The sequence below is a fragment of the Fusarium poae genome, chromosome 1 (genome assembly GCF_019609905.1).
Source record: "Fusarium poae strain DAOMC 252244 chromosome 1, whole genome shotgun sequence".
Classification (NCBI taxonomy): Eukaryota; Fungi; Ascomycota; class Sordariomycetes; order Hypocreales; family Nectriaceae; genus Fusarium; species Fusarium poae.
In genome coordinates this window covers 785324-797641 of record NC_058399.1, presented here as the reverse complement: position 1 = coordinate 797641, position 12318 = coordinate 785324, and the positions used below count along the sequence as shown (strand labels likewise).

The 12318-nt window shown below is 45.9% G+C and overlaps 6 protein-coding genes and 1 non-coding gene across 7 annotated transcripts; 4 read left to right on the top strand and 3 right to left on the bottom strand.

Annotated features, from left to right (window-relative positions):
• Positions 1-42: 42 nt before the first annotated feature.
• FPOAC1_000292 (uncharacterized protein) lies at positions 43-3138 on the bottom strand (the record flags this gene model as incomplete). Its single annotated transcript, XM_044844909.1, has 2 exons — positions 43-242; positions 924-3138. 2 exons carry the CDS (start codon positions 3136-3138, stop codon positions 43-45), a joined length of 2415 nt encoding a protein of 804 aa, XP_044710825.1.
• Positions 3139-4483: 1345 nt separating this feature from the next.
• On the top strand, positions 4484-4840 carry FPOAC1_000291 (uncharacterized protein; the record flags this gene model as incomplete). The annotated part of the gene is made up of 1 exon (XM_044844908.1): positions 4484-4840. One exon carries the CDS (start codon positions 4484-4486, stop codon positions 4838-4840), a length of 357 nt encoding a protein of 118 aa, XP_044710824.1.
• Positions 4841-6494: 1654 nt separating this feature from the next.
• On the bottom strand, positions 6495-7505 carry FPOAC1_000290 (uncharacterized protein; the record flags this gene model as incomplete). Its single annotated transcript, XM_044844907.1, has 2 exons — positions 6495-7300; positions 7349-7505. 2 exons carry the CDS (start codon positions 7503-7505, stop codon positions 6495-6497), a joined length of 963 nt encoding a protein of 320 aa, XP_044710823.1.
• A 152-nt stretch (positions 7506-7657) lies between these two features.
• On the bottom strand, positions 7658-7998 carry FPOAC1_000289 (uncharacterized protein; the record flags this gene model as incomplete). The annotated part of the gene is made up of 3 exons (XM_044844906.1): positions 7658-7703; positions 7756-7810; positions 7860-7998. 3 exons carry the CDS (start codon positions 7996-7998, stop codon positions 7658-7660), a joined length of 240 nt encoding a protein of 79 aa, XP_044710822.1.
• A 377-nt stretch (positions 7999-8375) lies between these two features.
• GCN5 (histone acetyltransferase) lies at positions 8376-9679 on the top strand (the record flags this gene model as incomplete). Its single annotated transcript, XM_044844905.1, has 3 exons — positions 8376-8388; positions 8450-8574; positions 8627-9679. 3 exons carry the CDS (start codon positions 8376-8378, stop codon positions 9677-9679), a joined length of 1191 nt encoding a protein of 396 aa, XP_044710821.1.
• A 559-nt stretch (positions 9680-10238) lies between these two features.
• Positions 10239-10346, top strand: FPOAC1_000287. Its single transcript has one exon. It is a non-coding gene; the product is annotated as a tRNA-Pro (tRNA).
• Positions 10347-11149: 803 nt separating this feature from the next.
• On the top strand, positions 11150-11745 carry FPOAC1_000286 (uncharacterized protein; the record flags this gene model as incomplete). The annotated part of the gene is made up of 2 exons (XM_044844904.1): positions 11150-11169; positions 11190-11745. 2 exons carry the CDS (start codon positions 11150-11152, stop codon positions 11743-11745), a joined length of 576 nt encoding a protein of 191 aa, XP_044710820.1.
• Between the last annotated feature and the right edge of the window lie 573 nt (positions 11746-12318).

Genomic DNA, 12318 nt, shown 5'->3' with positions numbered 1-12318 from the left:
GTAACCATGATCCCAAAGTTTGCAATAGCCCAGTTCCTTTGCTCATCGTCTTCTCGAAACACCCATCCTCTCCTCCCTAGCCCTCCTCAAATCATCATCCCTCTCCCTCTCCTGCAACGCCTGATGCACACCTTCCATATCCGCCTGACTCTGCTGAGCAGCTGCTACGGCTGCGGCTCTCCGGGCTTGCTGTGCTGCGACAAGGGCCTCGCGGGCGCGTCGGTCTTCGTAGGACGCGACGTCTTCGGAAGTGATGTGCAGTGTTGTTGCGGGACGTCTAAGCATCTTTTTTTTTTGTTTCTTTTTTTTTCGGTTTGTAAAATTAACTTTGTTGTTGGGTATATTTGTGAGATGCTGGCTGCTTTGGAGCTTTAGGAAGAGAAAGAGAACAAAGAGCTTTTTGTTGTGATGAGAAGGGTTTGGTGAGAAATGTTGTGCGGAATGAATGAACTGATGAATGTCAAAGGTAAGTTGTCAAGGTTTATTGATTATGAGAAACCATGCTTCAGCTGTTTCTCATGTGTTCTTGTATTAAAAATGATGTTGAAATGTGCTACAAGTGAGATGTAAATATTGTGTGGAGTTGAGCATTGATTAGTGGTCATGTTGATTGGTTTAGCGAAGTAACATATCCCCTGTCAAGAAAGAAACCTTAGTTGACTTGACCATCTTCTAATTCATCACTGTCAACATTCAAATCATTCCAAACATCAAACATCTATTCTTTTAATTCATCTATGCGTAATACTAACTATCGTTCTAGATTAGTTAAATGCTATCAGCGCTCCAAATGCCTAGGTATAAAGTAAACAAAAGTGTCAAAACATAAATCAACCTTCAAGGCGACTTGGTAAACCCAGAAGCATACACATTCTCCGCCTCCCATTTTAAAAAGTCACCTAGATCATGATGCAGGTTATAACCCATCGGTACCGTATCCGGAATATCGGCTTGGCCAACCACGAGAGGCATCATAGGACTCGGCGGTAGGCTTCCCTCGTCCTCGTCCTCGTCCTCGCTGTGTGAAGTCGGGCGTTTGGGGCGTCCCTCGCCCACCCATCGTTTTAGCCCTGTACTGTTGAAAAACTTAGCTTTGTCCAGAGCTTGACCGGGCGCCGGGGCGTTCCAGAACCCGGAGGGAAACTCTGCACCCACCGGGATCGGAAGGTCAACGTCTGTGTCGATGGTAGAAGGCGTTGACGAGAATGTGCTGTGAGATGATGATCGCAGCGATGGTGTCGCCTGCGCTTGAGCAGGCTCAGCTTCTGGCTCTGGTTCTGGCTCTGGCTCGGGTACATCTCCAATCAACACCCCATATGTCTCAAAACCAAATGTATCGAACCATGACGTGATTTCTTCCACCTGCTTTGTGTCCTCGTCAATGGACATGTCTTGGAATAAATCTCCGGCTCCTCCTAAAATCGCCATCTGGAATGCTGTCCAGTCCAATGTATCGTCCATCTTTTTTATTCCCTTTTCCACTTCAGCCTTGGCCAAGGTGATTGGTCCATGACGGAAAGAGGGTTTTGTGAGTGTATAAGGTGTACTTTTCAGGTAATAGTATTCGTCTGTCTCCTCAATGCACGGCTTGGGGGGCTCGGTGGCTGGTTCATCACTCGGCGACTTTGGTTGCGGCTTGGCTCCCAAAACCTCTGGTATTGATGGTAGTACTTCAACAGTTTCTGTACCGAGGCGTGCAGGACTTCTGGCTGGAAGTTGAGGCGAAGTATCCGGCGAAGTGTCGCTCTTGTCCTGAACACTCCAAATAGATTCACTGTCTTCCACCAAAGGCGTTCCTTTCGGGATATCCAGAGGAAAGGAATCCAGATCAGGTGTCAGCTCTGGTGTCTGAAGTGTTGTTTCGACTGGAACAGCCGCCTCTGCAGCCTGTCTCGCTCTTATTCGGGATGCCAATTCGTCGAGATGAAATGGCTCAATATCTGTCTCGGAGTTGTCTGAAGCCGCACTCCGAACCGAATCGATAGAGTTTCGCTCTCTGGCACGCTCTTCGGCACGTTCGTCGTCTAGTTGTTGCGCCGCTTCTCGTTTCCTTCGCAGCGCTTCGATGCGATCAGGTGTCAGCATCTCGTCGGCTTCAATGCGCCTGAAACGCTGACCCGTTAGGATTTCCGTCATATTCTCTGACAAGGTCCATCGTGGAGTGAGGGTTGCTGCCTTTGAAAAAGATTGTCCAACAAAACTCTGCTTCTTTCTTTGAGGCTTCTTGACTACCGATGTCCGTCTGTCTGGAGATGACCGGTGGGAGGAAATCGAGGATGATTCCTCGCCTCGCCACCTCGAATGTTTCTGAAAGCCTGCTGGTAGAGGCATGGATTTGGAATGTTTGTGGTTTGTAGGTATCCCAGGTGGTGATGGTGGTGGAGGTAAATTGGACAACTGCGATGCACGTTGAGTCTCTCTAAGTGCAGAACCCAATGCTTTGAACGCCTCATCGGTCTCACGAAATAGACGGTCAACGCTGTCTGATGACGAGCCAAGGCTTTGACCGTCGTACACAGGCTGGTCGGGCTGCCAGCTGGTTGGCTCGATCTCGTAAACGTCAGCGCCATGGTCCGACAAAGAAAGAATCGAAGCCTCGGGCGAGACCCTCTCATGGTGTGAGCTACTGTAATTAACAGAAGTATAGTTGCCATTCCTAGAACGAGGGGGGCGCAGGTACCGCGAAGATCGGGAGGAATGGGAATGGGACTGGTGGTAGGAATGTGGGTGGGATTGCCTGTGCTCAACAGGACAAAGAACGTGTGATGGTCTGCTGTTGGTGGCATTACTGCCAGTGAGAGCCTCAAGGGCTGCATTTCGTCCTTCAAAGCATGAAGAGCTGATGGATGGAGCTCTTAAGCGAGGAGTTGGTAAAGAAGGAACTGGATTGGGAACACGATGAATCTCTGGTACTCTTTGAATAACAACAGGCGTTGCTATGACTGAGCTTTTCTTTGGCAAAGGAAGACGAGACTTTGTGGTGTTGGTCCTCCTTTGTGTAGACTTCTTGGCACAGCAGGAACTCAACTCTTCGCATGAATCGCTAAGATCGCCGCCATTGCGATGATTCTGTTGTCGAGTCTTATTAGTCTTTGGTTGTGACCGTTGAGGAGTTATAAGTCGCCGTATGCCAGGCATTTTGACTGGCCAGCAGAAAAGCAAAGCCTGGCGATGCAACAAATGAAACGAAAAGAATTCGAGAAACCGTTTCGCATAATAATAATAAACAAAACGAGAAAAAAAAAACGAAGAGCGTTGAAAAAGAAAGTTTATCGAGAAATGCGTCAAGTATATGATCTCTTTGGAGTGGAAACGCTGTCATTCCTAATCGCCGGATTAGAGGCTTTGTTAGATGGACCCAAAGTTCAACGGACCCGAATGCGGAATAAGAAAGCGTTTTTAGCCTGCAACCAAGTTAAACAGTAAAATATCGTGGGACTGTCTCAGTAATATATATTCAGTCACCAAAACGGTGGACGAACTCGGGAATATCATTCCTCAAGAACTCGTATGATCCTTCTTGTCCATCCTAGTGAGTAGCAGAAAAAATGACCTCCTAAGTCTTAGGTTACAAAAATAAATAGTCCAAGAGCAATATTCCAAGGGGCATAAAGTGATCCACTAATTCCGTCTCTTATATTTCCAGCGGCCAATTTTTCCGATACCCTGAGGCCATCGTAGTCATGGTGTTGTGGAGTGACATGTCCCCAAAGCTGCAACCAAGTAAAACTCGTAACAATAGGTAATGTCTAGAAGTTACTTTTTGTTGCGTTGACTGGTTATTGATTGAAAGTGGCTGACGCTATTCAGGGCTCTTAATTCAGGGCTGCAAGAAACAGAATGTCTTATATCGAATGTCGAGGCCCGGTCATTGTACCCAGTTTGTGTAACTCATCAACCACTCAATACGCAAGAAATAGTTCTCGATTCAATTGATGACCCAGTAATTGGGTAATCGAACCCAGTGGAAAGGCCCGTACAACATGTTGACGTTGGTACCCGTTGGTCGGGTATAAGTTGCAACTCGAACCTATGACAGCCTGCCTAGTGGTATCGCAGCATCGGGGACCAGGCGGAACGGGATGGTGCAGTAATAGAAACGATCCAACTCTCGGCCTTCTTATGGCTTGCATGATTACCTGCATCGCTGCCTCGAGGCTTCGGAACTCTGCATCATGACCTGAAGTGCGAGCCCTGACAACAATTTATTGTTTCTCGCAATACTTGGGCGGTGAATTGCGGTTTCTTGCATCAAGAATTGACCATATGATCTCCTCAAGATGAAACAACGTCAGCCAGGTCAGCGGTGAGGATTGATGGTGGGAAGTCCAATGAGTTGGTAGAGATTGGATAGTGTTTTAGTTAAGATTTGACATGAAGAGATAATCTTTGGACAGTGGACGAGTTGTTCATGGATGAATCAGAAACCCAAAATATCTAGTAAACACGTGATGGCATCATTGATTCACTGACTGCTGCCTCGATGCTTTCTATTTGTAATGAAAGCTTCACCTTTTCTCATTCTGACACCTTCAGTCCACATCAGATTTTCGTGTACAATCATGGCAACCACCCTTCTCACACAAGACGAGGCCGCAGCTGCCATCAAGAATACGACCATTCAAATGAGCTACGTCAAACTTTCTGGGATACCATTCCCAAGTGGATACTGGTTTACGAGAGTGAACCTACGCAGGTATTCCTCGAGTGGATGAGATTTGGACTGTTCCTAAAGCCAGAGTGGAGGCCCGCCAACCTCTCCGAATCGGAAGCAGAGAGTTACTGGAAAGAAAACGTTCAGGCAGTAGAGATAATGCTGCAAAAGTATGGTGAAAAGTAGAGACGAGTCGTAGTAATGATAAGCATCTTCAGTCCTGGCCCTCACAATGCTTTGCGAGCCTAGCACGATTATGCTTGCCGCGACTTACAATAGTCTCCTTATCGATCATGATGCAACTGAGAAAACAGACCATTTAAAGCTAAATAAGAAAAATTCATATCATTTTGCTCGAATGCTCGCTTCCCAGTGCTTTTGCCAGGCTGTTGAGTTATATATATAATACCGTTACTTTGTTCTGAATCGGTGAGGCACTCATACACAAAACACTTGATATTAATAGGTCGCAGAATCTTTCAAGTATTAGGTTAATGTTTCTAAAATCATGAACTGCGCTGGTCAAATGAAGAGCCAGATGATTTTTATTATGTGGAAATTCTCATAGGGGGTCTCTTGTCCCATACATATTTGGTTTGTAGGAGGTAACTTCGATTAAAAGCAGCAAATACTAACCCTTCCGAATGGATGGCATTGACCCAAGGATTCTCTACTTACATGTACTCTTAAAAGATAGTCGACGGTGTTTCACTCATAAAAAAAAGCTGTCTCGGTGGTACTGAATATGTAGTTCCTAACATCTGTGTGCTTTTCCGAGTCCTTCTCTACGAATACTCCTGGGTTACGTGCCTATCATCGAACTGACATCACAGAAATCCAAGGCTTCCCACCAATTGAAACAGTAAAATAGAGCACCTTTTCACTTAGGCATGGATCGACAGCCCAAAATATCTAGTAAACATGCTTAAATCGAAATACTGTTCAAAAAGGGGCATCTGTAACGTAACTCCATCATTCATCGAGTTTCCTTTTGTGTACTCTTGTTCGTAATTCATGTCATGACCAAACTCCATCGTTCTCTCGCAAAGTCTCGTAGCATCAAACAGGCCTGCCGTGTGCTTCATTTCCTTGAACTTCTGTTCCTTTGTCGATTCCGTGATCGAAGCAGCCGATACTCAAATCGTCCAGGTATTGGGTTTATGGGAGACGGCTGTATTTCCTGATCGTTCGTGATGCGGCCCTGCGCATAAAACTCGACACCGTTTGTGTAGTCCTGGGCACACTCTTTTCATCAAGTAACGGCTCGATCTCATCGTCTATGTCGACGTATACAGATTTGTTTCCGAACATGGTTGTCGCCCACGTTTTGATAGGGCTGAAAGGACAGCCGGACCAAGCAGACTTTTTATTGTTCTGTGCGACAACGGTGCCAGTTGTAGTTGGTCTTGATGAAATCGTAATCTTTATCTCTCGAAATTGATTCATGATGAAGAATTGGCAGTCACTCTGCTCAGCAGATTGTGCAGATTATTAAAAGGTTTAGATGTACGGAGGATAAGATTGAATAATAGAAAGCGGGAGCATGCCCCTTTTCAACATGGTCAGTACTCAAAGTACTGATGGATGCAGTGATGCGAAAAGGCTGGGTCCACCATTCCTATCACGATGGCTTCTACGTAGGATGTTCCAGATTCTAAGGGTTTGCATTCCGTTAGCAGATCAAGGGAGGATCAGACCAAGAGGATCTACGGCATGGTTTCACAACGAAACCAGCATTTAAGCTTGCCAAGATTAGTTAACTACTAATCCGAAAGGTATGAAAGACATGCAGACGTTGAAAAGGGCCATTCATTACTAGATTATCATACCCACGTTATATCTAGTTAGCTTCGCCATTATCTGCGTCGTCATCCTCGCCGTCTTCCTGAAGAAAAGGCACAAACCGAAAGTCGAGAAAGCTTCGCTTACCACCCTCGATATCCACCATGAATTGCAGACTCAAAACACCCTGTGAGTCTCCTCGTAAGCTGACCTTGTTGGCTATTCGCATCGCTTCTGTCGAATTCTTGATAAAGTCAAACTTGTAGGCCTGCGACCAACGATCTTGAATGGTAAAAGTCTCGAGAAGGTCCCTGCCACGCGCAAAATCCACCCCTGAGCTCCCCAGATCACCTACACCAGCAAGCGATAGAAAAGGCGAGGCTTTGGTGGCTGTAATTGTCAACTTCAAAGGAGCCGTTGGGGAAATTTCGGCGAGCGAGTCCAACAACGTTCGTGATTGCATAATGATTTTAAAAGTGAGATCAGTGCGGTCGAAAGGAATATCATCGGGTATTTCTGGTAGATAGGTTGTCAAAGATGCAGTCGTCTTCACGCCAGATTCTTCGATGGTGATTTTGAATGGGTCTCCTTCTTCGGCGTACAGGAGAGTGCAAGTACCAGAAATACCAAGGGTTTGGTTACTGAAGGCATCAGGACGGTAGTTCCGGAGATTGCTGCGATAAGGGTCTTGCTCTGCTTTGTGAGCACGAGTGGCTACATCCACAGCCCCAAAGATCTGAAGCACTTCAAGGACTGATGATAAGGAAAGTTGAAAATTAGGAAGTTCCGGCGCGTCATCGCCATCTTGAGGAGGTAGATTGACGGTATATGACGAAAAGAGAGATTTGTCTAGAAACGCAACGCCTACTGACTATCAGTTTTGCTCACTCTGATATCACTGGCAAAACTCACCCTGCATCACCCGCGCATGGTCAGATGCAAAACGAACACCATCCTCTGTGATTTGAACATGAACCCTGGGTGCAAAGTTTATGCATCTCAAAAGTTGATACAGCGGTCGGGTGGAAGTCGCAACCGCGCGGAAGATGGGTTGAGCTTCTGTAGACATATCGAAGTTGTGGATGTGGTTGTTTGGGAAAGGTGCGTGAATGAAAGGTTCAAAAACTGGCAGAAAGGCAATTGGCGCGCCAAGTAGCGTCTTCTCTTGATTGCTCCAACTATTTTACACGAAATCGACCGAAACGAGAACTTTTGGGTATCTTAGATGTAGACTCCGACCGCACAGAACATATAGACGACTCCGAACCTGCTGGAGTTAGTATATTGAGGCGACAATTGGTATTGGATGGGAAACGTACCCAAGTGCAAGAGAAGCCGGAACGCCCAGTAGGGGAATGTTGATCAAGGTGCGGTCTAAAAAGGGTCAGCAGGCAGAAATGGACTAGAAAAGAATGACACATACTGAGAGCAAAGACACCAGTGAGGAAGAGACCAACGAAGAGTAGGGCAAAAGCGAACGTGAACTGAGTGTCCTTTTTCACGGTAGGGAAGAAGGGACTGCCAGCAGCAGCTTGCCAGACCTCATGCAGCGAAGAATCCATAGGCTTTGTTGGAAACGAAATTGGGGTTTGATAGTTGGGAATTATTCGAAATTCCGCAGCAAGAATTGAGGGTTGTTGCGGGGAAGAATTGCTGGCAAACTGTCAACTTCTGTGGCTGCTGTGCTGTAGATAGAAGATGCTCTGGGGAAGCTTCACGAGCTTACGATGGCGCATCGTGGCCATACACGAATTAGGTTTAGTGCACGGGAGCCCCTGTCCCTCCTTCCCTCAGCTTGTGGCCCACATCGAATGACATAAGCAGTGCACGGACGATCTCGACGCGCTTCACTCCGCTCTCATGATGCTGCATCCATCATATCTAACTTCTCCCTGAATAATTTCGAATCTCAACAACCCAGGTTAAGTCCATATTAATTATGTCAGAAGAAAGTGAGTTCCACATGAAATGCGACCGCGACAACAGTCAAATCACTAACGTACGATTAAATAGACGGCAAGCGCAAAGCCGAGGAGGAGCCATCATCTCCTACTCCATCTAAGCGCATCAAGCAGGATGATTCCGCCGAACCACCGGAAAAGAAGCCCGAAGTCAAACGAATCCCATTCCCTGAAAAGGTAACAACCTCGAAACTTTAAGAATGCGCATGTATACTAACAACAACTCCAGCCTGCTGTCATCGAAGAGCGCAATGGTGAAATCGAGTTTCGAGTAGTCAACAACGATAATGAGCGCGAAGCACTTATCATTTTGACCGGCCTTAAATGTATCTTTCAGAAACAACTCCCGAAAATGCCCAAGGATTATATCGCTCGACTTGTATACGACCGAACCCATCTGTCCATCGCCATTGTCAAGAAGCCCCTGGAAGTTGTTGGTGGAATCACATATCGCCCATTCAAAGGACGCCGTTTCGCCGAAATTGTGTTCTGTGCCATCAGCTCTGATCAGCAAGTCAAGGGATACGGTGCTCATCTTATGTCTCACTTGAAAGACTATGTTAAAGCGACAAGCGACGTGATGCATTTCTTGACGTATGCCGACAACTATGCGATTGGATACTTTAAGAAACAGGGCTTCACCAAAGAGATTACCCTCGACAAGAAGGTATGGATGGGTTACATCAAGGATTATGAAGGTGGTACCATTATGCAGTGTTCTATGCTGCCACGGATCCGCTATCTCGAGATGGGTCGCATGCTCCTTAAGCAGAAAGAATGTGTCCAAGCAAAGATTCGAGCGTACTCCAAATCCCACAACATTCATGCCCCTCCGAAAGAGTGGAAGAATGGAATTACAGAAATCAACCCTCTGGATATTCCGGCTATTCGAGCATCAGGATGGTCACCCGATATGGACGAACTAGCGCGTCAACCTCGCCATGGACCCAACTACAACCAACTTCTTCATCTATTGAACGATCTTCAGAACCACAACTCAGCCTGGCCATTCCTGGTACCCGTTAATCGCGACGACGTGGCCGATTACTACGATGTAATCAAGGAACCCATGGATTTGAGTACTATGGAGAGCAAGCTCGAGGCCGACCAGTACCTCACGCCTGAGGATTTCATCAGAGACGCCAAGTTGGTTTTCGACAACTGCCGGAAGTACAATAACGAGAGTACTCCATACGCAAAGTCGGCCAACAAGCTTGAAAAGTTTATGTGGCAGCAGATTAAAGCGATTCCCGAGTGGTCTCACCTGGAGCCTGAGAAATAGAGATCTCATCCAGTCAAAAAACCAAAACCGGGGAATCGGATTCGCATTACACTTAGAAAGTCGTCAGGAGGTGTTGCAGAGGGTGGCTCAGGCGCTTAAAGTGCTCCAAAAAACTGCCAAGTAGCTGTTACGGTTTGTATTTCTAGTGGTATTAAGGCTGGCCAACTGAATCGGCATGATATAAAGCGAGGCGTTCTGGTTGTTGATAGCTATTATGAATACCATGTTTCATACAAGCTACCGTACCTCATTGACATTTTGTGATGTGAGAAGTAATGACTGCCTACGAATGGATCCTCAATAATGTGACACCCATGATGTTCAGCCAAAGTTCGTACAACATCAAATCAAGTCAAAGGGGCGCCCCAACAGAGCGCCAGTCAGATGAACATGATGAACACGCGTCCTTGGCTATTAGGTAACACCTGGGTATGTTAAAAGTATCTCAAGCCATCCCCATCGATTACGAAAGCTCTTTTTAACCAGATGTGCTCAGGCTATAAAATATATATATGGAAATATCGCCATCCAGACTAATAATAACTAGGATCTAATTCCTGGCCTGATGGTCTAGCGGTATGATTCTTGCTTCGGGAGTGACATCTCAGTTCTCTATATGAGAACTAAAGTTTGCGAGAGGTCCCGGGTTCAATCCCCGGTCAGGCCCTTCCTTTTTGCTTTTTTTTGGTAGTAGAATGTCTTCTTCATGTCCTTTCAAGCATTCCCCATTTCATTTTAAGGTTATTCGTAGAATTCATGGTAATTGGCACTTGTTTATGGCCCGCTTTGCGGGATGTCACATGATGGATTGAGCCGCATGTGGGGTCCTGTGATATGTCTTGATCAGGAAGAGAGTGGTGGTGAGTTGTTGTGTTTGTTATGGTATGAAGCCGAACGAATCCAGCTATCAAATGAGGAAAACTCCATCAAATGTTATTTAGATATAGAGTATGTTCGCGAATTCTGGACACATGCTTTTTTTATATTGTCCAGATTGTATATCATTTAATCCAGTTCATGAATTAGTCACTCTCAACATCAGGCTCCAGCAACTGACTTATCAGAAGTCGATCTCGCGATAACCTCCAAGATCTCACCTAAGTAAGTAGTTAGATAAAAGGGCAGACTCAAACCAGTTATGAATTAAAATCGACAAACGTACCGATTAAATTGATCAACACAACCACGATGGTATCCGCCAGGTTAAGCGACGCCTGAGCTCTTGGCTCCGGCTCGTAGATGGCACAGATGCCAGTGAGACCATCAAGGGCATGGACGAGTTGAAATACTTAGGGACCAGCATAGGGAAAGGGATCTGAGCCCAACGGACCAACGTCGATGGCAGGACCAAACATCCGCATAAAACCACCAATTATTTATCCGATACGTAGCAAAATAAAGACAATAAGGTTTCCAAGCACCTTTTTAAGAACAACCATGGCATTTTGAGGGTCTTAGATGCCAACCATCATGTTTAAGGTTATCGCCATGTGACTGCGACAGTGTCTAGTGATCCTGCTGCAAGTCAGCCTGATGGCACGCATCGGCTCTTTCTGACGTTCGACACTGCACTCTGCTACCATTTCGATTCATCCTACCGGGGCTCACACATAACATCGAATGAAGAGGGTGATGTTTCCTTGAAATACCGAATTGTTCTCATTGTCAACACGGGAGAGGACGGTCGTTGGGTTTTCACACAGGGAGACAGCGTACTACCCGAGATTATTAACAACCAAGTCAACCTCCGGAAAGAAAAGGCTGATGGCCGTTTGGGGTCTTTTGCATGGGTCGGTAGCAGTACAGTCTCGTCTGGCAATGGGGGAGATATGCCCAACATGAGCTGGAGTAATGCTGTTAACCACTTACCTGACCTTCAGTCACTTACCGACGGGTCAATCCAGAACTTGATGTCGACTCTGAACAAAGCTATGCCTACTCTAAACGATACTCTACTGATGCCAGCAGGGGATGTCTACACCTTCAACGGGCTAGATTCTACTGAGGAAGGCCATGTTCTTACAAGAGTCAAGTATCGAACTAGGACCGCGGGTGGCAGGGTATAAGTAGTCTTTAGTATACTTTCAATAACAACATAACCATATGTTTAAGTTTCCTATTTAGTTGAGTTTTTTTATCATCTATCAGTCTGCTCTTGGCAATAAGCTCTACATTTAATACGTGGCGGTTGCAAATAGTAATGATGACTTGTCAATGCATAGTCCCCTTGCGTTGTCAAAGACCCTCGAATGGTCACCCTATCAAAAAGCCACGATAGCACATTGAAATGCACAACCACTCACATAATGCTTTCAAAAGTAAGCATCAATTGCTGGTTATCTATAAAAAAAGTCTGTATACTTCAAATGTGACCAGCACAATAGAAAACCCATGCAGCAAACAGACCACTCTATCCCTACTTGTTTTTATCCAATACTGATAAGGATGAGTCAGACCAAAACAATAGCTCTGATCTATAGCCCGGTCTATCAACGATGCTCCCACCAAGAATCCGTGTCCTGTAAATTCAACCAGATATTTCCCTCCCGTTACTTGTGTGTCATCAAAACCCCTCCAATGTCGCCAATAACACCGTCCACCCTGTGGATGTTCAGACAAAAGAAAAAATACAGAAAAAA